Source organism: Gambusia affinis, linkage group LG20, assembly GCF_019740435.1.
Source record: "Gambusia affinis linkage group LG20, SWU_Gaff_1.0, whole genome shotgun sequence".
NCBI lineage: Eukaryota > Metazoa > Chordata > Actinopteri > Cyprinodontiformes > Poeciliidae > Gambusia > Gambusia affinis.
This window is the reverse complement of record NC_057887.1, coordinates 17,848,776-17,875,127: the sequence shown is the minus strand read 5'-3', so window position 1 is coordinate 17,875,127 and position 26,352 is coordinate 17,848,776. Positions and strand designations below refer to the sequence as shown.

Here is a 26,352-nt window from a genome sequence, read left to right as displayed (position 1 = left end):
TTTATCCATCAAGAACAAGTGAGCATCCATAATACGGAGACACACAAAACAAACAACCATGCACAAACACCTAAACATAATTTAGAGACCAATTAACCAGGCATGTTGTTGGACTGTGGGAGGAAGCCAGAGTGCATGCACTGGAGAACATGTAAACCCCATGCAGAAAGAGGTCAGACTGGGATCTGAACCCAGGATTAGAACCCAACTGTGCCCCTGTGAAGCAATGAAAGAAATAGTATGTAAATGATTACCTTAATATGCCAGTGCGCTAAAAAAAAAAAAAAAAAAAAAAAAAAAAAAAACTGGAAGAAAATAGAGAAGTATTTCAGAAAATGCTGCAGGCCTGCATAGTGGTGCAGTTGGTATCGTTGTCGCCTTGCAGCAAGAAGGCCCGGGGTTCAGATCCTGGCCTGGGTTCACTCTGGGTACTCCAGCTTCCTCTCCATCCAAAAATCTGACTGTTAGGTTAATTACTTTAAACTGCCATTGAGTGTGAGTGTGTAATTGCTTGTCAGTGTTGGCCTTTGACCGACTGGTGACCTGTCCAGAGCTAACCCCGCCTTTAACTCCCTGACGGCCAGAGACAGATACCAGCTGTAACCCTACAAGGGTAACAATGTATAGACAATGGATAGATGGATGGATAGAACAACCAATAGGAAAACCAATCAGCTATTGTTCTGAATTTGACAAATTCAGAACAAATTCAGAGTATGATTTTAGCATGTAATTTAATCAAGTATACATTATATATTTGAGCTATGTATGATCTCATATGTGACTTTCTATTAATCATTGTATTGTATAACTTCACATCAAGTAAGGCTGAGGCAGCAGTTACTTAAAACCAGTGTGTTAGGTCAATTTTGAGAGAAATTTGCTCAAAAATCCCCCCAAAATATGGGAATCTGCTGATTCTGTGTGAATTATATGGATTTGTGAAAAACTGGAGGGACTTATTGATGAAATTTGGAGTCTGTAGGGCCACATAAAAAGCTATGGCGGGCCAGATTTCTCCCCCAGGCCTTGAGCTTGACACATGTGCTCTACAACATCCACCTGCACCATAGACATTGTTATAGAGTATAAATACAGTGTATAATAAGCCTGGCGGGCCACCAGGCTTAACATTGCTTTTTGTTAATGTTTGCATTTTTATAGTTGGTATTCAGATCTTAATCTTCCACTCTTCCAATAACACATTATTATCTAGTGATATTTTCAAATTTTCTTTCAACTTTAGACATTTTTTAACTCAAAAACACAGCAGGTTGCTGGATGAATGACTCCCAAGTGCCCCGACCACCAGGCTTAGCAAGTTTCTGGGGGAAACCTTGAAATATATCTATACACATGTATCACTTAATTATGGATGAATTTCTTTATCTATGCAGTTTGATATCAACATACATGAAATTTATTGTGTATAGAAATAGGATTTTTTATTTTGGTACTTCTGGCTCTTGATTGAGAAAAATATATCAATCAATACATAAAATGAAGATCGTGATATTAAAGGGGAAGAAAAATCCACGATGTCCACTCAATGGCTAAGGATGAAAAAAATACCGGGCAGCGACTGAGATCAGAGTCAGGGTGCAATTGCCTAAACGAGTCAATTGAACTGAGCTAAGCAGAGCGTCCCGTTTGTGCTGCCAGGCTTGGCAAAGGTGCCATGTGGGCGGATGGTGCCAAAGGTGGCAGAGGCACAGATTGCAGAGAGGGAGCAGAAGTCAAGGAATAAGAAAGGGAATGAATAATAAGCGAGAAAGCCAGGGGAAGCGGGCTTATCATCCCCATCATATTATTGATGCACAGTTTAGTAACCAAGGAGCAAGTTCTCTCTATTTTTACTGAAACAGGCAAAATGTTGTTTCCTATCTTCTGATAAAAATGTAGCCAAGGGCAACGTGAAACAGGTTCCACACAAATGTGAACAATCAGGGCAGACACTTTGCTTGGATTTATTAAATTAGCACACTTCCATTTTTCAAATCACAAGGATTTTCTTAAGGAACAAGCTCCAGTCATCATTTGGTCTACAGTTAACCCGATAAGATTTTTTCTTCTATGAAACAGACATACAAATCTTCCTCCACTTCTTTTTGGTTTCTAACTGTGGGGACTGGTGGCCTGTCCAGGCAGCCTCTAACAAGTTGCCCTCCAGTATTGCAAGGCATCATGGGAGGCTTTTCTTTGGCACCAAAGATCCCATGTCCCTGTTGAAGAGATGCATGCCATGATACTGATGACACATGATGCTGCCACTACCAGTTTCACTGCAGGGATGGTGTGTTCAGGGTAAAATGTGGTCTTTTGTTTTCTGCATTTTGCATGTAGTTTGATTTTATTCTCATTGAACCAGAACACTTTTATCTTTAAGTTTTTATGTCTCCACATGTGTTGTGACAAAAAAATACAATTTCTCGCAGGCTTCTTTTAACAAAGAAATATTTTCTTTTTTCATTTTTCTGTCAGCTTTCAGAACTAAATAGCAAATTTGATTGATTTTTCCACCGGAGCTGGTGATGTCAGCAGCTCCTTCAGAGTAACTAAAAGCCTCCTGTAGTTTTTTCATACGGTTTCCAAATTGATTTCTAACCTAACCTAACCCAGCTTTAACACTTCACAACTTTATCCCAATAACAATACAAATGTCCATGTCTTCTCCCATTTAATTTATTATTAAATATGAATGTTTTGTCTTCCAAAAAAAGGAAAAATCTCTCATTCACATCTCTAGAAATAAATCTAGAGCGGATTTTGTCATACTGTGTTTCAAGAGCGAAATAAGATGACAATAAAGTTAAAAAAGAAAGTAAACTTTTTTATATTAAATATGAAATGTAAAAGTAATACATTACCAGGACGTAGATTTAGAAACTTTGAAGGTAATTGGTTTTGTTTACAAAGAACCTTTCCAGGTTGTCATTTTAGGACTTTAATATTTTTGATGTGGGTGACATCTGCTGGTAACAAGAAGCTATTACAATTTGACTGGTGAGATCTATTCATAAAGATGCACCTTTCCACGCAAGTGATGACTGGTGGTGGAGCGACATGCGATTTGTTTGCTTTTTGCTGACAATAACAAACAACTACTTGTTTTCGTAGCTTTATGATTCTACACCGAGGAATTTTACAAACACATTAAGCAACTTTTTAACATCACGCCTTGCTGTAACACCTGCGTTTTTAACCATAAGTGTAAAATGGAGATCCTGAAATAAACATTAACTTTAAAAAAGTAAACAGCAAACCTTTGCCTTTTGGCGCCCTCTCGTGGCGACTTGCTATAAATACAAATTGATTAAAGAAATGTGCGTAGTGTTACTTCTTTTAATGCTCCTTAACATACTGGATAAAGTGTTAACTATGATTATAAGAAATGCAGTTAATAGTCAATTTATTTTACAATTTGATTTGAGTTTTGGAATTTGGTGATCAGCACGACCTCCGTCTAGAATATCTGCAGCATCTTTCTACAAATACTGAAGGGTCTGAGCTTCCACATGAAGAAAAGCTAAACTAATGTTCTCTATTAGGCCTCCAAAGAACAGCTGGATTGATATTATACACAGCTAGGCTTTATTGACATAAAAAGCAGCTGAAAAAATAGGATATTACTGAAGGGTATCTGAGTAAAAGGGGCAAAGCTTCAGTATGTTGGCCTATCTCACAAAAATCAAAATAAAATACTTTGAAGGTTATATAATTTTTTTAGGAAAGCTCGCAACTGGAGTGTTATCAGTCCCTATTTGTGAAATTTCTCTCGAAAACAAAATAATAACTAAAGATAATAATAGCCTACTAAATGTAATAGCCTACAGATTTTTGAAGAAAAGGCAAATGTATATAATACACGACTGGCAACTGTGTCGTTTACGAAAACCTCTTACTCAGCTCACGTAAAACGACATTTCTAGTTCGTCCACTTTGAATTTTGAATTTCCGACGGCAGCTGAAAGCATCGCAGAGCTCGGTTTCTCCTCGTTATGTAGAACAGGTCAGTAATCACAGCGGGACAGGCATATGGTCAGAGGGTGGGAGAGGGGAGGACAGACAAAGCGCCAGAGAGTGAGAGGAAGCTGGAGAATCTGTCACTTTCAGAGAGACTCAAATATTTTTATTCGCCCGCATCTGCTTCAATTTGACCACCGCACAGTTAACCACAAACTGCACAGAACCCGCCTGGGTTTTTAAAGCTGGACGTCGGTGCGCTCAGCTGCGGTGAGGAGACAGGCTGAATGCCATGGACCCGCTGCTGCCCACAGACCCGGAGATGATGGAGCGAGAGGCGGACAAGGATGCGCGGAGGAAGATCCAGTTCTCTGTCCCGTCCTCCGTACCTCTGCAGCTGGATCCGCGACAGGTGGAGATGGTGAGGCCCCGCAGCGTGATGTCTAGAGATAAACCTGTGTTTAACGCCTCCAGGGACGTTAAAATGTTTAAAGTTTTAAAGTGGCCAATACGGTAGATTTTGAAAGACAGTGGAACAATAAAAAGTTTATCGCGATATATTAAATTAAACGCAATGCAAGCGAATCTTAGTCAATTAAAATATCATTAAAAAGTTTCAGCATTCCAGTAATTCAGTTCATAAAGTTCGCATTTTAAGTTATATAAGCGCAGTACACATGCCAGTTTTAATTTTTAATTTTTATTTTTTTACATTTTTGTTATTGGTTATGTTTTCTCTACAAACCAAACCAATTAGTCGGAGAGAAACAAACAAAAAGTTGCAATAAACGTTGTATCTAACTGAGTTCAGTTCACATGGCGACAGTTTGGTCATTTGGCTACTTTAGCTGAGGTTACAACAAATCAAAATGATCTCACAGGTATCAGTCAGGTGAAGGAAGCCTAATAAGGAGAGGATCGTTTAATTCAGATATGCTAAAGAAGGGATACATCAGGATAGTAGCTCTTGGGGAGTGAAGTTATTTCAAAGAAAACATTCAGTCCTGACTAAAATTACCTAAAATCTTTTGTAAAAATGTTTTATGGCTGGATTAAGCAAAATGTAAACTTTTGGGCCACACTTCCATAACCAATGACTCCAACTATACATCCATATCACTTCATCAAAGTAAAATTTAAGTTTTGGTTTTACCGAGTCAGAGTCCAGGACAAAATCAGACAGAAAACCACCTGGAGACGAATGTGGACGATACATTTGGAAAACTTCTGCAAAATATAGTCAAGATGTTACTCAACCTGGCAATTTAATAAAGGTTTGTACAATCAAGCGAGATGTTGTGATTGAGTCCGCAACATTTTAATTTAATGATAGTTACAAAGTAACTCCGTTAGCAGTACCGCTACACAGCCGTTAGAAAAAGAAACATCCGTTCCACAACCGACGTCTCCTAGCAGCGGCGGAGTGACACCGACCCCATCTGCAGCCACGTCAAACTGCGACACAACTAGTAAATAACACGCAAAAAATACAAAACAGTATTAATTTACCTCCATGTTCACCAATATAGACTCATTGCACACAGAGTAAACTATTATAAACCAAACTTTTTCCTTCCATTCAACTTTCTATTGTTATGGTAGGATCCAACACCTACTAGTTTCTTTAGCAATGACCTAAAAAGAACCAATGTGTATTTGTCACATGGTGAGGTCAGATCAAGGTCAAGGTCATAATGATGGACATTTAATGAAAATTTCTATTGGTAGTTTCAGATACTTTGCTGCGTTTGTTTTTGCAGACATATTCCTGGTGCATGAGACTTTTAAAGAAGTTTGAGGTTAAAATGCTTTTACATAACAGGCGAGCAAGACTTCACCAAACTCCATTTCACTCCACATTACCCTGTGGGCAGCAGCTCTAGGATTAAGCTGAGCTGTTCTGCTTTATAGTTTTTGGAGCCTTTAAAAGTAATGAGAGTTGTCTGCCCTTCAAAAGAGTGGAGGATGAGGAAGAAGTGAGGGATAAAGCAGCCATCTGTAATGCTGAAAATGAGATTTGTCTGAGCATAGCAGAAGCACCATAAGCACATATGTGAAAGGAAAGAAGGTCATGTTTTTACTCATGTAAAGAGAGGAGCTGCTGTGTGTGTGTGTGTGTGTGTGTGTGTGTGTGTGTGTGTTTGTTATGTAAAATGAGCCATGAGCCTGAGGCTGAATCTTTCTAAATCAAGTGCAGGTGAAACATGCAGGCCTTCAGAGGAATAAACTGTATTTGTGTAAGATGATGGCCATTAATTGTAGCCCTAAGATTGCATTCTGCTGCCTGGAGCGAAACCTTACTGATGGAGACAGGTGCCATGTCAGATGATGAGAAACTTTTCAAAAAAACATCTGTTTGGAAGGCTTGTTCTTTCCTGGAATGTATAAATAAACTAATAAATCAATCATCACCAGCCACTCAAATACTTCTTGCACATCTGCTGTTTATAGCTCACTTGTCCCCAGAGTGTCGGACTACTTTCTTTGGCCCTTCTAGAGCAGAAGCGTGTCATCGTTTGCTTTAGCACCCTCCAGTCACAGAGGCTTGCAAAAGTGGCTTAAATTAGTCCTTGGACTTTTTCACATGTTGTCACATTAAAACCACAAATAACAACATTATCTTATTGGGATTTTAAATAATCGACACAAAGTAGTGCGTAACTGAAATGTAAAGAAGTGTACCTTTTACATGAACCTTTTCCATGAACTCTATATAAGGTCAACTGCAAATAATAACCGGCAGAACTAACCTCATTAGAAAATAGAGTCAATCTGTTTGTTATTGTTCAGTAAAGGCTTCAGTAGGAGAACATCAGAAAACCAAAGTACAGTTATCCTCTCCAAAGATTGCTTAAAATTTACCACAAGTCCTGTATGAAGTACATGAAACTTGTGAAGGAATAAGGTTTTTGGTCGTAAAATAGAAAAGTATTACTCCCCCCCCCCCTTTTTTTTGTTTGTTTTAGCAAAAACTAATGCTCATCACCTTGATTTTTTTTAAAGAACAAGTTACACATGGATGGTGGTGGCTGCATCATGCTGTGGGAAGCTGATCAGTGCTGAAGTATGGATACAGACAAATGCAAATCAGTGGAGGAAGAAAAGCAGTTAAATATACATACAGTTAAAACTAAAACTGTATAATGAATTGGAATGAACTCATACTCATGGATTAAAATGGTCTAATCCAAGGATGTCAAAGTCATTTTCATTCAAAGGGCCGGTTTTGCCAGAATGTATTGATAAAACCTGTTCACAAACTTTTACAACATCAATTAATTATTAATATTAAATAATGTTATTGAACATCTTTTCAGTACCTCCATTAAATAAGTTTTTTAAAGAATTTTTGCAATCAAAATCAAATATTGCAAATATTTGCGCTTATTTTTGATGGTAAATGTGACTTTTTATTACTCGCTGTGTAGATCATGAACTATAATCTGGCATCAGTTAAGACTGAGGCAGCTCTTCAGTACAAATAAGACCGTTTTTGACAATTTTTTGAGAAAAATCTGCAATAAACTCCCAATTATGTATTAGCGCAAAAAAGTGCGGTGATTTGTTGATTTTGCGAGAATTTCCACGATAATTCTCAAGAAACTGGAGGAACTGAATGATGTAATTTGGTAATAAACTGACAAAAACTACATTGATTTGACTGATAACATAATATTTATGCACACTTAGTGTTCAGTCTAGGATCTAGAGGGCCACATAAAAAGCTACGAATGGCCAGATTTGGCCCAAGAGCCTTCAGTTTGACACATGTGGTCTAATCAAAGTTAAGACCTAAGTCTACTTGTGAACCTGAGGTGATGAAATGTATGCTGTCCATCCAATCAGAAAGAACTATGAAGATTTCAGTTTCCAGACTGTGATTGAGTATTGAGGTGTTTACTCAGGAGTCTGAATATTACACAATAAATCACTTTTTTCACTATCAGTCCATTACATAAAGTCCTATTAAAAAAACATTAGAAAATGTAAAAACACTTTTGTCAGGCACTATGCTGTTATTTGGATCTGATCTTTGGTCCTGTTTACGTTCTCACATGCATACGGTTCAGATTCAGTGGTTTCTTTTCACCTTGTTAGTATTCATCTAGTCTTTCCATGAATATATTTCCACCAATCGCTCAAGCCAGTTTTCCTTCCAAGAAAACTGTTTTGGCAGTTTTTCAGCTTCACTTTCTGATTAATTGCTTCTGTTTTTAGCTTTTTATGTTTCTTTTTGTATTTTCTACTACATAAGTTGCTTGAACTTCTGTTTTTCCTAGATCTACATGCTGATCTGGTTCTCTGCCTTGTCTTTCCCCCTGGGCTGAGAATTGCCACCACCTGCATTTCATTAGTTTTGACTCCTGGGCCTCCGTTGTTCAGAGTTGGTTCATTTTCGCCATGGTTCGCTAACTCTGCTGCTTTGCTAAGCCTTGTTGTTTGGGAGGTTCATTGATTCATCTGAGTCAGGGGTGTCAAACTCATTTTCCCTTTGGACCAAATCAAAATCATGAATGTTCTTAAAGGGCCGGTTGTGCCAGAATGTATTGATAAAACCCATTGAGCTGTTAAAACCTAAATAAATTCTTAAAATTAGACAGCATCTTTTCAGCCCCTCCAGGATTTTGTGATTGTTTTTGTTACCTTTTTGCAATAAAAAAGTGTTGTAATGTAGAAATATCTGCACTTATGTATGATGGTGAATGTGACTTTTCATGATGCGCTGTATCATTATGGATTATAACTCAACATTAAGTAAAGCTTAGGAAGCTGTTCAGTGGAAGCAATAAATACTGCCACCTGCAGGTGGAAGTAAGCTGTCACTTAGATCCAATGTTTTTCATCATTTTTGTAAAAAATCTGCAATAATTAAGCTTTAGCGTGAAAAAATACAGGAATTTGTTGATTTTGCGTGAATTTCCACTGTAATTCACAAGAACCTGGAGGGACTAAGGCTACGTTCACACTGCAGCCTGAAGTGACCCAATTCCAATGTTTTTTGTCAAATTAGATTTTATGCCGTGGCCGTTCACTTCCAAATATATCCGACCAGTATGTGTTCTCCAGTGTGAACTGCAAACGACCTAAAAGTGTCCCGCATGCGCAGTAGAGGCGCAATAACGTCACACATAGAGAGCATTCTCAGTGTTTTGCCAACCGCCATAAAGAAGAAGAAGTGCTCAGCGTTTGCGGAAGTAAATATGGATGCTAACGGTGGAACATAGCTTGCGATTTTGAAATTGTTTTCCAACCGGAGCCAGTATATTAACAACTTAATCCTCGTTATAGTCCTCCAGGGTTGTTGTTCTTCTTTTCGCTTGCACGTATCAGGACGCAGAATAGTGACATTTGTCGAGTGTCAGTGACGTTCAGGTCAGATGAATGCAACCTGGACTTTAGGCCACATTTGAATGGGATACGTATCGGATATCCAAGTGGCCTGGGTCGCATAAAAAAATAAATCCGGCCTGTGTTGTTCAGACTGTCTTGAAAAGATCAGATACAGGACGAATTAAGGCAAAAAAAATCGGAATTGGGTCACTTCTGGCTGCAGTGTGAACGCAGCCTAATTGATGCAATTTGGCAGTGGACCGATAAAAACTGCTTTGAATTGATTGATAAAATAATATTTACGCACACTGTTATTCTGACGGTTCCATTTATGTTTCACTTTAGAGTCTAGAATGCCACATAAAAAGCTGTAGCGGGCCAGATTTGGCTCCCGGACCTTGAGTTTGACACACGTAATCTAAGAGATTGAGACCTACCCGCTACAGTGCATTTTTGCTTCAAACTCCTACAGTTAGGGGCCAAAACAATTTCTGGGTTGTTCTCCTGAAGCAAGTCCAGAGGTCACTGAGTACGGCCATGTCCAAGTGCATGCAAGTTACTCGACTGGATGAAGTCAGATATCAGTTCCAGGAATTTGGTCATTGTTTAACGTCTAGAAATGGAGCTCAGCAGTTTAAGCACGCCTGTGACCTTCTTATTTTCCCAATATATCCCAGTTTTCTAGAAGGCAGTTAAGTATTAAAATATTTTAAAAAAGAAAAAGCATTAAAAGTTGAGAAAGAATCAGCCAAGGAAGGAGGCTGCAGATTAAAAAAAAGATTAGCTGGGGATGACTGAGGCCTGAATTAAGGGCAAGGGCAGTTAAAGCCAAGAACTAAATTTCTCCCCAGAATATCCGAGAGCTCCAAACATGAACCGACGGGAAGTTATTTAGTTTACAGGAACAACAGAATATTTGTTTGGTCATCAGTTAATAAGCATGGCATTTGCATGCAGCAGAAATTGTATGAAATGTTGCACAGTTTTAGCCAGAAGTTCTGGAAGTTGGAATAACGCTTAGATTTTCATTTTAGATGTTTTTTGATAATTATAGCAAGTCACATGTTCAAGGAATTTTTATAGCAAGTAAATAAATGAATGCAAAGACTGAATACTTATAGAGCTGATCCCTTTCTAACATTCTTCATTAACACTTCTAGGAATTAAGTGAGAATTGTTAACCACAAATGGAGAAAACATGGAACAGCGGTGAACCTTTTTTTTTTTTTTTTTTCCCCACCAGGGGGTCCTTTTTGTGGGCTCTAGTGTCCCTTTTATCATAGTAGGCTGACAGGAAAGGGGGAAGGAGAAGGGGGAAGACATGCGGCAAATGTCGTCGGGTCCGGGAATCGAACCCGCGACGGCCGCGTCGAGGACTGAAGGCCTCCAAACGTGGGGCGCGCTAACCTCTACACTAACCAGAGCACGCCCTAGTGGTGAACCTTTTAGTCTGAAAATGACTTCAGAGTGCAGAAAAGACCACAAGCAGAGACATTATTCAACAAGATGCTTCACACATATTCAGAAAGTTATTTCACTCGTGCAACATTACAAGTTAAATACAAATTATACACTTTTTTCATCTGTTCTTTAACAGGTTGCAGGCTAACTGGACTAGACACAGTAAATAAAAGCATTATATGAACACAACAAGAGATTTATGCCTCCACCCTCTCATCTGTACTACTATAGAGATTGAGAATCTCTCTGAAAGCCTCTTTAGGAACCAGATCTGACCCCCACACTGCATTTATGGTTTATAAATGTTGTAATTTTAGACTCTTGAGGTTAAATGTTGCTCTTAATCGTTGACTAACTCTTACTTGTAGCACAGAGTGTGGAAGTTTGATTTTTAGTTTGCATGAAACGGAATAAAAACGGCAAAAAGTTTGATTAATCTTGTACAAAATGTGGTCCAACTGTCTTTACTTCAGCCAACAACAGAATAATGATAGTGATGCACAGCATGTCAAACCTCAAAGCAGATGGGCTAAAGCGTAGGAAGAAACTACGGGGAGCCGCCTCCTGTCTGATAACGACAAAAAAACTGAGGCGATTTGTTCACTAATATCAGGAAAAAAACAAACTGCAAAAAACTACCTTTTTTCGGCTGCAACATCCAGATCAATGGGTCAGAATCGGGTGAAAACAACATGAAGTAGTTTTCTCTTTAGCCCAGGTAAAATGCTTCTGACACTGGCTGCATTTCCATTAAAAATTAACGTAAAACTTTGTTGATATTCAGCTAAAGTTGAATAAACACAATTATGTATTTGTGCTGTTTCCATTACAAAAGAAATGCAATTGAAATCACACATTAAAACATAAAAAAACATGCAGCGCCATGATCCTTCTACCACTTCCTGTTGTCTTCTTCGTCTATTCTGCCAGTAGTAACATCCAATTTTTGATCAGATGTTTGATCAGACTTGTGTGATGCAAATTAAGATATAATTTACAGTTTTGTGAAGTACACTAATTTTGATACGGCCAAAATCCCACCTCATTCTAGTGCCAAAACTTTACAATGAAAAATTTGGTTTTTTCCAGAATTGACGTTTTTCCATGAAGCAAATTTATTTTAAAAATGTCAAATTGCACGATTTTAATGTTAATGGAAACACAATTATTGTCTCTATGGTTCAATTGTTGACCAAATCCTGGATATGTCAACAATAGATCCCACAGTCCACATCTTGGGATCTAAAACAATTTCTTGAATAGATTTTAATTCTCAGTTTTCCCAATAAATGTTTGTACACTTATTTTATTTCGCTCAATCTTCCCTTTCTTTGCTTGGAAACAATCAGCTTGTTTACCCATGACCTTTTTCTTGTCAGAGACTGTCTGCTGGTTGACTGTAAAGTCATCCGTCTTTTCATTGACCGTGTTGCTAGAAGATAACGTTACAGTATCAAAGTTTCCCCCGGAAAACTTGCTAAGTCTGGTGGTTGGATGCCGGGGCAGTCATTCATCCAGCAGCCCGTCGTGTTTTTGAGTTAAAAAATGTTTAAAGTTGACAAAAAATTTGAAAATATAACTTAATAATTATGTGTTATTGGAAGATTAATACCTGAACACCAACTATAAAGTCTTAAAAATGTAAACATTTTAAAAAGACTTAAATAAATAAGCCTGGTGGGGGTACAAGTAAAGTCTGGTGGCCCGCCAGGCTTATAATACACTGGGGGAAACCCTGAGTATTACAAGTCTTTTTTATGTGTCTACTGTCAATTTCTAATTTAAAAAAGCTGAACTTTTGGTTTTCATCAGGCAGAAATATTGACCGAGTTTGGCAGCATTGAAAATCGAGAAACACATTCAGGTGTAGAAAGGAGAGCACAGGAAAACCTTGAGGGCCAGCAGGATCCGTCCCATAACCTTGTTTCTACTACATGGAAATGTAATGTGCTGAATTTCTAAAACAAGGAAAGAAATTCCACTTCCTGCTGTGTACATGTGTAAAAAAAAAACATTTTACACAGCCTTTGCCTCCCACTGGTGTTTTTGTATCTCAGATTTTCATAACAACAAGAACATTCAGTATGAGCTTGACCTTATGCCTCCACTTGCAACAAAGGTCTATATCTCAAGAGCTCTCAAACAGATGCCTAAACAAGGTACTGATTTTGATTTCTGTCTATTTCTTTCTGTGATTCTTTTGAATCATATTCTCAAATATCAGCAGTACATTAGGTTGAAGAGATTGCAAGATAAATTTGTCAAACGGAGGGAAGCAGAGGCGGTAGAAGGAGCCGCCCACATATATTATGCCTACACTGATGTCCTTCCTTCTGCAGGTGTTCTAGCAATAAAATAATGTGTGTAGTAAGACGCTAGAGCCTGAAAAGGTATTATTACAAAAATAAATATTTCCTGAAAATCAGAAATAATATATTTGGAAATAAAAGCCATGCATTTAAACGTTTGGTGCAGGTGTTATAGTAATGAAAGCAATGTTTTAAATATAAAAATATTTAAAATTGAAAGCATTTTATGGACATTAAAGCAAGGCACTGAATCACTAAAGTGGGGAAACTTTACCTACTTTATAGAGTTTGGGGTCCCTCTGCTAGGAACTATTTTTGGACAAGTTGCTAAGAAAGAGCTGAATATTTGTTCTGCACTTCATAAGTTGCATAACTTTTGAAGCCGATGACTCACATTGCTTTGTAAATAACAAATAGCTGTTATACATCTCATAGCAAGAAAAAAAAGGACAATCAAGGTAAAGATCAAAGGTCCACCAGTGATAATAAACATACAACGAAGCAAAACTTGTGTTGTGTTGGAAAGAACAATATCATACACAAGATATTTACATTTACATTTTTCTCATCGTCTAACATCGAATCAGACAGAATGTCTCCTGTTTTACGTCAGGACGACCCAAATTAGTTCACTTTGTTATATTCCAGATTAAATAATACATTTTGATATATTTTTAAAATATATTTTAAAGATTGGGGTGTATTAAAAATATTCAGGATTCTCCAGTAGGTTTAATTAAACATTTAGATCAAAAAAAAAAAATCACATCTGTAGATGAGTTTTAAGGTTTTACCCTTGGAATAACCCTAAAACCTTCATGGAAAAAATCCAGAAAAACAAGACAAAAATCAGAAAGACATCTGTGAACCTCGACTTATCTGATCAAGCCTTAGGTACAAATGCCTAAAGATCACCAAGTAATTCGTTCAAACGATTATATGCATTATGGAGGACATGACAGGCTATGACAGCGTTTAGGAAAGAAACAAGTTTAGTGTTTTGTTGTGAACCGAGAACCCCAACTCCAGAACAAAAGCAAAAAGTCCTGGTTGCAAACTCATAAACAATGGAAATGTACGCAGCCTTACACGCTGCGGTAGCAATAAAGACAGAAAATTCTCTTTTTGTCTTTGCAAAGATTCGACGCCGGAGGCCAACACCTGCCACTCTCTTCAAACTGACAGACCCGCCATCACCAGAGGAGGACAGCAGCTCGCATCAGGTATCACCAAGGAGTAACAAGTCAACCCAGAGAACTTTTATATTAAACTTTAATCTTCTTTCATGATGAAGAGCTGCAGATTTCATTTGTTTTGCTACTCTTTTTTATTACACCATTACACAGTGTGGAAATTGAGTGTTTTATAAAGAAAGTATGTAAATGAGAGACAGTTTTTTTTCTAAATTTAAGCTGTAAAGATGCTAAATTGTTTTAAGAATGAACATAGCTGTTTCCAGTAGAAAAGTATGCATTGGATTATTTGCAATTTATATTGAAATAAATTTTTATGTTAAAACTAGAAAAGTTTTTTATGTAACAACTACAATCTAATGTTATAAACGTTGTTAATGTTAAAATATCTTTTCCATATAAATGCAGGGCCTTGTAAAAGTATTCACACCCCTAGAACTTTCTTTTTTTCTTGAACTTTGTTGCATTAAAAACCCAAACATCAGACTTTATTTTACAGATCAACACAAAGTGAAGTGGATGAAAATAATGGGCAATGTTCAAAATATTTTTCATATAAAGATCTAAAAATTGTGACATTTGCATTCAGCCTCTTTCCTCTGACACCGTGATAAAATGTGGTGCAAGCATTTAACTTCAGAAAGAGAAACAGAAAAGATGTTGAAAAAGATGCTCTCTTTAAATTAAACTAAGACAATTTTTCTTTTGGCATCTGTGGTGGAAAAAGGTTTTTGATCACGACATTTGTCAGAGCTGGAATTACTTATAATTAAAAAATTGCCACAATAATTTCAAATGAATTTGCAGAAGCTCGCCCTTCAGTCTGACTGAGATATTCAGAAAAGACTAACTGGTAGAAACTTTCAGATGCAGCTGTAATTTCAGAGAAAAATATAATATTTAAAGTGTTTACTTAGAGAGGCGGGCTGCACAGTGGCACAGTTGGTAGAGCTGTTGCCTGGCAGCAAGAAGGTCCTGGGTTCGATTCCCGGCCGGGGAACTTTCTGCATGGAGTTTGCATGTTCTCCCTGTGCATGGTGGGTTCTCTCCGGGTTCTCCGGCTTCCTCCCACAGTCCAAAAACATGACTGTCAGGTTAATTGGTCTCTCTAAATTCTCCCTAGGTGTGAGTGTGTGTGTGTGAATGGTTGTTTGTCTTGTATGTCTCTGTGTTGCCCTGCGACAGACTAGCGACCTGTCCAGGGTGAACCCGCCTCTCGCCCAGAACGTAGCTGGAGAGGCACCAGCAACCCTCCTGACCCCATTAGGGATAAAGGGTGTAAGAAAATGGATGGATGGATGGATGGATGGATGGACTTACAGAGGCTGAATGCAGACCACACTTTTTAGACAATAATTTGTTGGGAAAAAAACTGAAAGTCATTCATCCTGCAGTACTTTGTGTTGGTTCTACCTCACAAAATCCCAACTAAATACAAATGAATTTTGTGGTTGCCATGTGAAAAAAGTTAGAGATTTGCAAACTTTTGTGAGTGTTCATCTCCACAAAAGCAGACCAGCTCTCCTGTCAGATAAGTTGAGTAACTCATATTAAATCCTCGTTTTAATTTCTGTTCACTTACAAATTTAAAATATAAAATGATGGGCGTGCCGTGGTGGCGTAGGGGATAGCGCGACCCATGTTTGGAGGCCTTGATGCAGCTGTCCCGGGTTCGACTCCCGGACCCGGCGATGTTTTTCGCACGTCTTCCCCTTTTTCTGTCAGCCTACTTTTATATAAGAGGCACTAAAGCCCACAAAAGACCCCCTGGAGGGGTACAAAAAAAATTATAAAATGATAAGTATGTAAATTATTAAAAAAAACAAAGTTCGAGTTGCTTTCTCTGCCAGACATATACTGATAAAACTCCAAAAATCTTCTTTCTTTCTGTTGATTTACAAAAGTAACAACCTTTCTGCGTCATCCCTTCTACTTTTAATTCCAGCCACCAGTTACAAGTAAAACACATCTCTGTTTTAATTTTCATTTTCATTTTTTGCATGTCATACAAAAACAAGATAATGCTGGGCTGTTTTACCCCACTCCCCAGATGTTGACGAAAACATCTGTCTGCTGCGAACAGTGATTCTCATTCATTGCTTCCACAGTGGGTTCTGGGTGAAAATGGATCCACAAAAGCCAAACTGGTTCACATGGCAACGTACCAGCCACCCTCACTTAAAGGTAAATGCCTTTTTTTTTTCTTAAGATTATCTTGCAAATGTGCCCTCATATACCACAAACATGAATGAAGAATCAAATGCTGAGTTGGAACATGTCTGTCAAAATCCAGACATTTGTATCCAAAAACAGTCTGATTTATTGGTTTCTGTGTCGCTTATGAGTGTGGATCAGTGTGCCATGTCAGATTAGGAGCAAAAACAGCTGTGGGTCCGTTCTGGATCATCCTGGATTAGGGGCTGCAGCTGCAACATGCTCTCTTTCACATACGCAGATATGCTGCTGTTAATGCTAGCAAAAATATTTCTGTGTTTGTTAATGGCGCAATAACTTCAAATTTACTTTTTTTTTTTCCCACCGGGGGTCTTTTTGTGGGCTCTAGTGTCCCTTATATGACAGCAGGCTTTTAACGTATCTAAGAAACAGCATATTGGTCTCTATAACGAGCTGCGTTGTTGCTGGATTTTAATAATTTTGCCCAGAGATGATAAAGATTTGGGTTAAGATTTTAAATATGAAGGCACCATTTTCGTAAGGTCTTTTGCTTCCTTGATCTAAGGCATAGAAATAACAAAAACAAACCGGTTCTTTAATTTCCCCATAAAACAAAGAAATTAGTCAAAAACTTTTAAATGGACTGTGCAAATCTTGAGGATATAAAAAAATCTTGCTTATCCCTCATGAGCAGAAATGCTGACAGAAATGTTGCTAGATGCAGTACTTTTACAGCAGAAGACATAAATAAAATAAAAAAAAACCTCCTTTAAGGCTGAATTTCCACTTTTTGCTTCCGTTAATGCACAAAGTAGAATTAGCACTGTAGTACAGCAAGCCGTCACAGGAAGCTAGAAAGGAAGCAAAAAGGTAGATGTTGACTCAGAAGTCTTTACATTCTTTGAGATAAGTCTTGTTTTTCTCTTGCTGTTTGTCAGCCATTTTAGCAGATAATTGATGAGCATGTATGGAGAACCAGAATTAAAAATAAATGCAGAAATAAACAAACATTTGGAGAAGGTCAACAAATGCACTAAAACACTGGAACAATTTAATGTATTCATATATTAGTAGGGCAGTTTTTCCAACCATGCTGTTGGCCCAGGTTTTATCTCACAGCTTTATTTCATGATCTGAGCTCTGCTGTTTTGGAAAGTACAGCTGGAGGACCAGATGAAATGACTAGCTTACCTTGTGACATTGCAGATGAAAATAAATCGTTTTATAAGACATTAACACTGTCGGTGATGAGTAATCACTGCTGATATTGATACTTTAATGAAGATAAGGTATTTTAACTTTAAGTTCCTCCACCAACCCAGTTAGAAATTTAAATAATTTGGTTAATTATATGTAATTATTTTATATTTAATATGTACTCCCTTGTGCCTGATCTGATCAGATGAATCATGGTCTGGGTTACGTCATATAGGCAGACGGTTTGTTTTGTTATTTATCTGTGACAGAAAATAGCAGCACTACAGAACAAAGACAAGTGACATTTTAGCATTAGTTCCCTGACCATGTTAGCTAAAAATGAACTTTTGAGAACAAGATAATTGTAGATAAGGATGTAAACATGTTTAGAGGTCAGTGTGTTGATTCAGTCCTTAAACAATGTATTGAGCACTCAAACATGATAAAGTCACCATCTTTCTTTTTCCTCTTTTATAAGTTAAACACTTTTAGCCCAAACTTCAAAAACATGAACCCTTTCATCTGTTGTCTGTTAGCGTGAGTTTCTGTTTTACTGATTTGCGTTTCCAGCTGTCCAGATGTTGGCTGAGGCACACCTGAAGTCTCTGGACAGAGAAGCGCCCTCTTCTGGAGAGGAAGAGGAGCAACACGATGATGAGGAAAAGCAGCAGGCAGCATCAACTGCAAGTGGGTGGTGCACAATTTTCCATGTAATACCGAAACTTTTACTGAATAGGAAGTGATTTTCCATTTAAAACTTCTTTCACACCAGATTTAAGAGAAGAAAGCGAACCTTCAACGGATCTTTGTGAGCTGCTGGGAAGTTCAGCCACAAGAGCCGAGACCACAGAACTGGAGGAAGGAAAGGGGGAATGACAAAAAGAAGACAACTGGCCAAGAGAGTTTGTAGAGAATGCGCACATGTGTGGACATTTTTTGCGTGTTCATGGGTGTACATATGTGCTTTTTAGGTCTGCAGGTGTGTGCATGCATGCATGCAACAACACAGCGGAAAGTGAAAAAAGAAAGAGCAGAGGAAACATACAATCATCGGGAAATAATGCAAATGAGCAGATATGGGTTAAAGTTTAACCTGAGACAGCCAAGAAGGCTGGAGAAATATTCCATGTCAGCTGTAAACACATCAAAACAGGAAAACCATGTCAGATTTTTAGCTGTATTTTACTTTCTTGGCTACAAATTGTAAATTAAAATGATAGACCACATACACCAAAGTGCCACATAAATATATTTAACATTTGCATCAACTACAATAATCGCTACTTATATATGTTTGGTCATAGATTATCAGAATTTCACTCATTTCACTCTGGAGATGCAAACTTTGTTGAATATTTGCACAAAAGGTCGATGGAGAAAAGATGATGAATAACAGATGATCACATCTACACAGCTGCCATATTAATAATTATGGGGACTAATCCAACTAATCATGATAATCTAGCCATGTTTATCTGCTGGAACATTATCAACAGGCTTTTGTAAGATGGTCACTATAGCAAATGTGATCAAGTTGAGAAAGCACTTTTAACTGGCATCGAAAATCCTACACAGTTAAATAAATTACACAGTTACCTAGTAACTGTGTATTTATACAGTTAAATACACAGTTAAATAAATTACCTAAAAAGTGTGAATGGTCATTTATTAAGCTGTATATAATATATTAACCTGTGTATATTACTAATGGATTCATTCTTAATAAACCTATTCAAACAAGTTGTTGCTTTAAGTGGGATTGAACAATCTGCCTGTAACAATTATGCAATAAAAGATTTTTCTTTGTGTAACTAACAGATTAAATAGTCCAGAATGTTTTGACATAAGTGCCACTTTGAAGAATGTCACATATTAGTTTTAAGAGAAAAAAAATGGGTTGTATATTTAGTCTGGTATTATTAACTTTTGAGTATCTAAAACACATGTGTCAAACTCAAGGCCCACGGGCCAAATGTGGCCCGCCGTAGCTTTTTATGTGGCCCTCTAGACTCCGAATTACATGAATAAGTCCCTCCAGTTTTTCAACAAATGTGCAAAATTCACACAAAGTCTACAAATTCCCACATTTTCTCAGATTTTTACTGCAATTTTTCTCAAAATTAGCCAAAATCATTGGGCTTAAGTGACTGCTGCCTCAGCCTTAATTGATGTAAAATTATAGTCCGTGACTGATATGGCCATTAATAAAAAGATAACGTCACTCATAAATATAAAAATTCTTTACACATATTTAAAAATTACTGGCGCAAAATCTGTGATTTTGGTTGTTAAAAAAAAAACCACCAAAAAAATCATAATCCTGGATGGAATGATTAGTGTCAAAAAACGTTCACACTTATTGGAAGCTGAAACAAAAAGCTGTTTATTGATATTTTAACAGTTGAATTGGTTTTGTGAATACATTTTGGCACAACTGGCCCTTTAAGAACATTCAGATTTTTGATATGGCCCAAAATGAAAATGATTTCAAAACCTCTGATCTAAAACACTTAAGTATGGCAAACCAGAAGAAATCTATAGCAGAGTAAAGATTTTATCTCAGTGTGTGATGCTGCAGTCTTAACTCTTTCTCAGGTGGTTCTACAACCACTGACTTTTTGAAACATGTGGAACACCTCATGTTTTTCTGGACCAGGGAACTCAGGATGCAGTGGGTCATTATGATCCCAAAACGACATGTAAGCCTAGAAATCCAAACCCATTATGACAATCTGACGAAGCTTTTTGAATAAGAGGTGAACCAAACCAAGAAGTCCAGTTACTTTCTGTCTGTATTCCAGCACTTCAGGATTGTTATGTACTGACTGTGAGTCTATAGGTGGAACAGGAGTGACCACACCAGGAAGCATATCAAGTAGTTTTCATTATTTGAGTTTGATTTTCAGGTATAAATAGCCATAAAGTGACATCTAGTGCTTAATTTATCCAATTGCACAACATTAAACACCAGAAATGCAGATAAATTTCACCATACAGAAGAGTAAAACATACCTCTTTTTAAATTTTGCTCTAAATTATATATTTTTTAGGCTTTTCACATCATGTTATGGTTTCTCAATATCTGGATAAACATTTATGGAGCATATTTATATAAGCGAACAAGACAGACATTATATTTTATAAGGATATAACACAGAATAGATAGATAAAACTAACTTTTGCAAATGACAAAATGTTTTGACTACTAGATTTCTGTGTCAGCTGCAGTAGCCGTATTTCGCCAGCAGGGGTCAGTCTTTAACTGCGTTCCTCACAGCTAAAGTCCGAGAAACTTAGAAAACATTTTTAGTTTTGAGGATTTTTTCTTTCTCCAATTACATTTAAACTAACTTCTCATTTAAAGAAAAAACAAGTGTGAATTTATTTGACTGCTGAACTTATATTTGACTAATAAACAGCAACGCCACATCCACGCCAGTGACCTCAATTAAACCTTCTTCGCCTTTGCGAAAAACACCCCGGTCACATCATCAACTCCAACCCGCATGTCCTGAGGCAGAGTGTAGACTTCAAGCCTGATCAGGGTATAACCGGTTTCCCTCAAACTCTCACAGACCTGGGCTTCATTCAGGGGGACCACAGGGATCCTCACCCCTGGACCACCGAAATAATAACTCTCTCCCAGGGCTCCGATCAGCATAAGGTGGCCTCCGGGACGAAGCAGCTTCCCGATGTGACCCAGCGCCCTGGTGAAGGCCGGGAGGTCGGGGCTGACGCTCTCCAGGCAGAAGCAGGACACCAGGCAGTCGGCCCCGGTTGACGGAAGCGAGTCCGGAGCCACAGGCTGGGAACAGTGCACGTCAACCGGAAGGATGTCCGACACGACTTGACGCAGCCGGGTAGCTTTCTCAGGCCAAGCTGAGGACCTGGTAAAAACAGCGCATAACAATCATCAACTTACATGCAATCAGGCAACAAATAGAGTTTCGTATAAGTATTCATACACCTTTAATGAATATATCGTGATTCGTGATTTTATGTGTTAGAGGAGAGACCCAAACTCCTTGACTCATTGTTCTACTGCTTCGAAACATTTAAGTCAAATTATTGGATCATTAGCAGGATTTTGTAAAACTTGACCCTACTTAGAAGTTAATTCATAAGTTTTATTCAAGTTTTTAGCACCCCTCTCTGTGTTAAATAACACAAAGTAGTACAATACTTAAGCTAAAGTTACCCTGTGCACACAATTCCCTGCTACTGGTAGACTGCGGACGCTTTTGTTCAGTTGTATTTAGCCCAATTTTTAACCTCAAATTCATGGTATTTTACTATTTTATAGTTCAAGTCAAAGTAGTGCATCATACTGAAGTGGAAGGGAAAATATCCATAGTTTCCAAAGAGCTTTTGTATTTGTATTCAGGCCCAAAATGAGTGTTTTGGGATTCTACTCTACCATCTTGGCACATCTAACGCCCAAAACTGTTGGCCAGGGTTATTTGTAAATTTCCTAAAGCTCAGTCCAAAAGGATGGTGAACATCTGTGAGCGCGATTTATAGTCTCAACACACATTCTCAATTGGAATGAACGTTGATTGGATAATTCTGACACATTAATATACTTTACATACATATAAATAGCACACTGTCTGAGTTCGACAATAATTTTTCCCTCAGTTCCTTATAATGCACTACTTTGTGTTGGCCTGTTACATTTAAATTTGAGGTAATAGTCTGTCAAAATATGCAAATCATTTCTTTTTATCAAGACACTTTCATACCGTCGGCCCTCCAGCTTGCAGACATGCTCCAAGTAGGGAGTCCAGTCCAGGCTGCATCCTCCCTCATCCTGAAGCCAGCGCCGCAGCTCCTGTCGGTTGATCTCCAAGAAATCTGTCAGGATCAGTTTGTTGAAAACTTCACAGCCACTCATCACCTGATAAAAAGTGGGACCTGATCCGATGTCCACCAGGAGCTCACCGCTCACATCCCCTGGGAGGAAGAGGGAGAAGAAAAAAGAAGCAAAGTTGCAACAGAGACACCTTAGAGGAGCACAGAAGTTCAACATTTCTTAAACACGTCAGATGTGATTTTAGGTAAGTTCTGATCAAACCGTATCAACAGGTTAACTTGAGTGTTTCTATTTGGACAAAAAATAAATAAAAGGACATTGCATTAAAACTTCTGACAGTACACAAAAGTTATGGGTTATAGTGAGATGGTAGCACATCCATACTATGGTAATTACATTATGACAAATATATTACCTTCAGTGAAAGCTCTGTGTAAACAGGCCAGTTTCCAAGGCACGATGCTGTCTTTTCTTGTAAAATCAGCACGTGGTGGAGTGTAGTTGTACTGCAAATATGCTGCAGGATCAAATTTCTGGTAGCAGGCTGCCATAGCTGCTATGCTGTTCTCTTTTCCCTTTTCCTCCATCACGTTTCCTCACCTCTGTCTTTACAGTTGGTCCGTGTTCAGGTGTGCTGCTGACGCTTGAAAGTTGACTTTTATACCTGTGTGTGTTGGTGTATCTGTGCTATTATGTGTGCGTGTGTGCTTCGGGCCACTCTTGCAGAGATAGCGATCCTGTTTGTTTTCTTTTTGGCCCATTCCGCCTGATAGCATTTGTTCACTTGCTCTGTTTTCTGCCCTGCAGCATTGATACCATCGGATCAGGGGCTATCCTCCAACACGACACCCATTAATGCACTACTCTGATGGCCCTTCAGGTCCTTCTCTGCAGTCTAGGATGTACTTTTATAAGAGAAATTACTAATTTCTTTCTCAGTGAGACATTATAATTGATATTCCGGTACAATATGTAGAATAAAGAGTAAGTTCTCCTGGATGGAAATACATTTCTCAACACCAAACAGTGTGCATATGTTAATGAAATAATTTTTTTTTTAAATCACAGAAAAAAGTTAAAACTTCATTGCACATGTATTTTCAAGCCATGATCTATACAAGTACATTTCTAGAAGATGTTTTAATTTGATTTCTCCTTTGTCTATCAACATGCCACATCTTGACTTGACAATATTTGCACACTCAGCCTTGCAAATGTTCTCCAATTCTAGCAGACTGAGAGGGAAAGTCTGGTCTCATCAGCTAACCAAGCAGTTTGACGAGGACTTGAAGGCCAAAGGTCTCAGATTATCATAAAAAAGCAACATAATTTCAAAATTTAATAATATTCATTCCCGACCCCATTAGGGACAAAGGGTGAATATAAAATGGATGGATGGATGGAATAATATTCATTTAGGGTAAGACCATTATTTCATACCCTCTGTTTTCTGTGTTCTGCTCAACAGAAGTTATATATTAAAGAGAAATACATTTGAATGTTATTAACGTAACAATACATCAAACTAAATTATTAAACCACAAAAGACCAAAACATTGCTCAAGAATGACAAGTTCCTCAATCTTTACATATATACTTCTGAAAAAAACACACACTTTCTACCTTTTACTTTGTGAATGCCAGCTCTTCCCCTTGATGTTTGGTTCGGACAGAACTTTTTCACACACAAATGGTATTTCTCACCAGGAACAGTATGATTGCTCTGATCTTTTTCAGTTATTAACAAGGTAACTAGTCAGTTTTACCTTATCTGGGCTGAGGGTGGGGGTGTTAGTTCTGCCCCCCTGTGGCAGTTTTATTGCAGGCTTGTTCCCACCTTCATAGTTACTTTAGGAAAAAACAAACAGTTGAGAAATGCTCAAATTCTGTACAACAGATGCACTGGTGGCTCAAGCTATCTAAGATTTATTGTATTTGTTTCATTCTTTACTTACTAATCATTTCTGACTTTTGTTTAACGCGTTGTGTTGAAACATTTGCTTTAAATCTTTAAGGGTGGTCTTGAACCCATTGTTTTTTGGAGAGTGGAGTGATTATACAACTCACGTATTCAAATTTTTGATGTGCTTATTCCCAAACCAGTTTGGGCGTCTTCTGATGGAATACCGTCCACAGTAAAGCACTCCTTACTAATCTTGGCCAAGAAAAAAGCCCCTGCTTCTAGCCTGGCACCTATAAATTAGATGGAGACATTTTTTTTCTCAATGATTCAGTTTTTATGTTTTGAGTTATTTCTGCCTTTTTTTATTTAGCTATGTGTTTCTTGAGCATTTATTTTGCTCTACTTGCTTGTACTTGCATTAATTTTTCATCTCTCTATGTTAAAGAAATGATTTTCTGCTGTGTTTTTCTGTCTCCCTTGGTGCCTCGGCCCACTGCTGCTCCACATTCAGTAACTCTTTCCTGTTCCTGTCTGGTTTTACCTTGTTGACTTGCTCTCTTCCTGACACACCACCTGCTTGGTAAGTTCAGGTTTTTATTTTCAATAAATCACGCTTTGGGTTCAGCACTAAACTGAATCTTAGTCCAGTTTTAATGTGAGATGAGACGGAAATTTAAATATATCACAACAGGAAGTAGGTTTGGAGCTGTCAAATGAGGGTTCATATCTGAACATGATGAACTGTCAAGCATAATGATCAAAGTGAGCACTGATCTGTAAGTTGCCCTCTTATTAAACACTAATTTACAACTCTTATTAAATCACAAGCTTTATTTTTTTAATTCAGGTTCATGGAGCAAATATAAGTATACAGACTCCAAAAATTAATATTTCATCACTCCACTGCAAATGTATTCATCTTTATATTATGAATATTCTTCTTAAGCAGGTGTGATACATTTCTGTTTTATCAGATTCAGTGTTAAGACTGATTGTATTCAGGGCGATCAGAGAACAAGTAACGATGAATATATGAACACATAATTACATATAAATGAATAATCTCATTCTAAAGGAGTCGTGAAGAAATATGAAAAACAACAAAAAAAACCCCAAAAACAACCAGTCAGAATCAAAATGGACAAACCTGCAGGTAAACTTTGTGCAAAAACACACAACGCGGCTGCGTGCGCAGTCACACGGACGCGGACCTTCATAAACAAATGCAGTTAGTAGATTAGAAAGAGGCAGGAGAAAGGTGCAGAGCAGTTCCTTCCCATGAGTCAGATGAAGAGATAAAAGAGCAAAGAGGATCACAGAAGAACAGATAAAGGGTAAAAGCAGGGAGCAGAATAAAGGAGCAGGGCTCATATAATGGAATAACACACATTTAACCAGAGCCAGTGGAGCCAATTTAGTTATCTGTGGTCCCAGGGGCAGTGGGTGGGGGGGTTTCGACTGTGTCAGTCAACTCTGCTCCGGGTTACTTTTCATGTAGCCGCAGCAGGATGGTGCAGGTACACACGAAACTTTGATCAATTTGACTTCTTCATCGCCACATAGAGGAAATGAAAGGTGGCCAGTTTCTAAAAGAACTAATCAGGCTGACGGGTCAGAGGTTCTGACTTTATTTTAAAGTTTATTTCCGCGAGCAGAAGTGCATTTTTGAGAGAAAAAGTTGTTTGAAAAAAATACGGCTAGTGTGAAAGGAGGTGAAAACTTTGAGACTTAAAATTTAAGAAATCTAAACAAACTTGAGGTTCAGTGCAAAAGTACTTTTGCAAACTTCCTTTTTTCTGGTAGAACAACACAATGTGGAACATTGTGCGGACATAAAGTTTTACAGTTTTTCTACAAAGTTTTAAAAAAGTGTTTTTGTGGAAATCAGTTCAGCCTTCCTGAATTAACATTTAGTGGAAACACCTGTCACTGTGGTTACACCAGGAGGTCTTCTGAAGATAAAAAAAATCTGTTAAATTTAAATCTGGACTTTGACTGGACCATTCT

General features: G+C 37.9%; 2 protein-coding genes across 2 annotated transcripts; one reads left to right on the top strand and one right to left on the bottom strand.

Annotated features, from left to right (window-relative positions):
• Positions 1-3,995: 3,995 nt before the first annotated feature.
• Positions 3,996-19,419, top strand: LOC122822989 (protein phosphatase 1 regulatory subunit 1B-like). The gene is made up of 5 exons (XM_044102164.1): positions 3,996-4,384; positions 14,204-14,287; positions 16,366-16,441; positions 18,200-18,316; positions 18,402-19,419. Exons 1-5 carry the CDS (start codon positions 4,256-4,258, stop codon positions 18,503-18,505), a joined length of 510 nt encoding a protein of 169 aa, XP_043958099.1. The 5' UTR covers positions 3,996-4,255; the 3' UTR covers positions 18,506-19,419.
• A 616-nt stretch (positions 19,420-20,035) lies between these two features.
• Positions 20,036-23,155, bottom strand: LOC122822990 (phenylethanolamine N-methyltransferase). Its single transcript, XM_044102165.1, has 3 exons — positions 22,858-23,155; positions 22,372-22,582; positions 20,036-21,516 (listed from the first exon to the last, which is right to left on the bottom strand). Exons 1-3 carry the CDS (start codon positions 23,027-23,029, stop codon positions 21,078-21,080), a joined length of 822 nt encoding a protein of 273 aa, XP_043958100.1. The 5' UTR covers positions 23,030-23,155; the 3' UTR covers positions 20,036-21,077.
• Between the last annotated feature and the right edge of the window lie 3,197 nt (positions 23,156-26,352).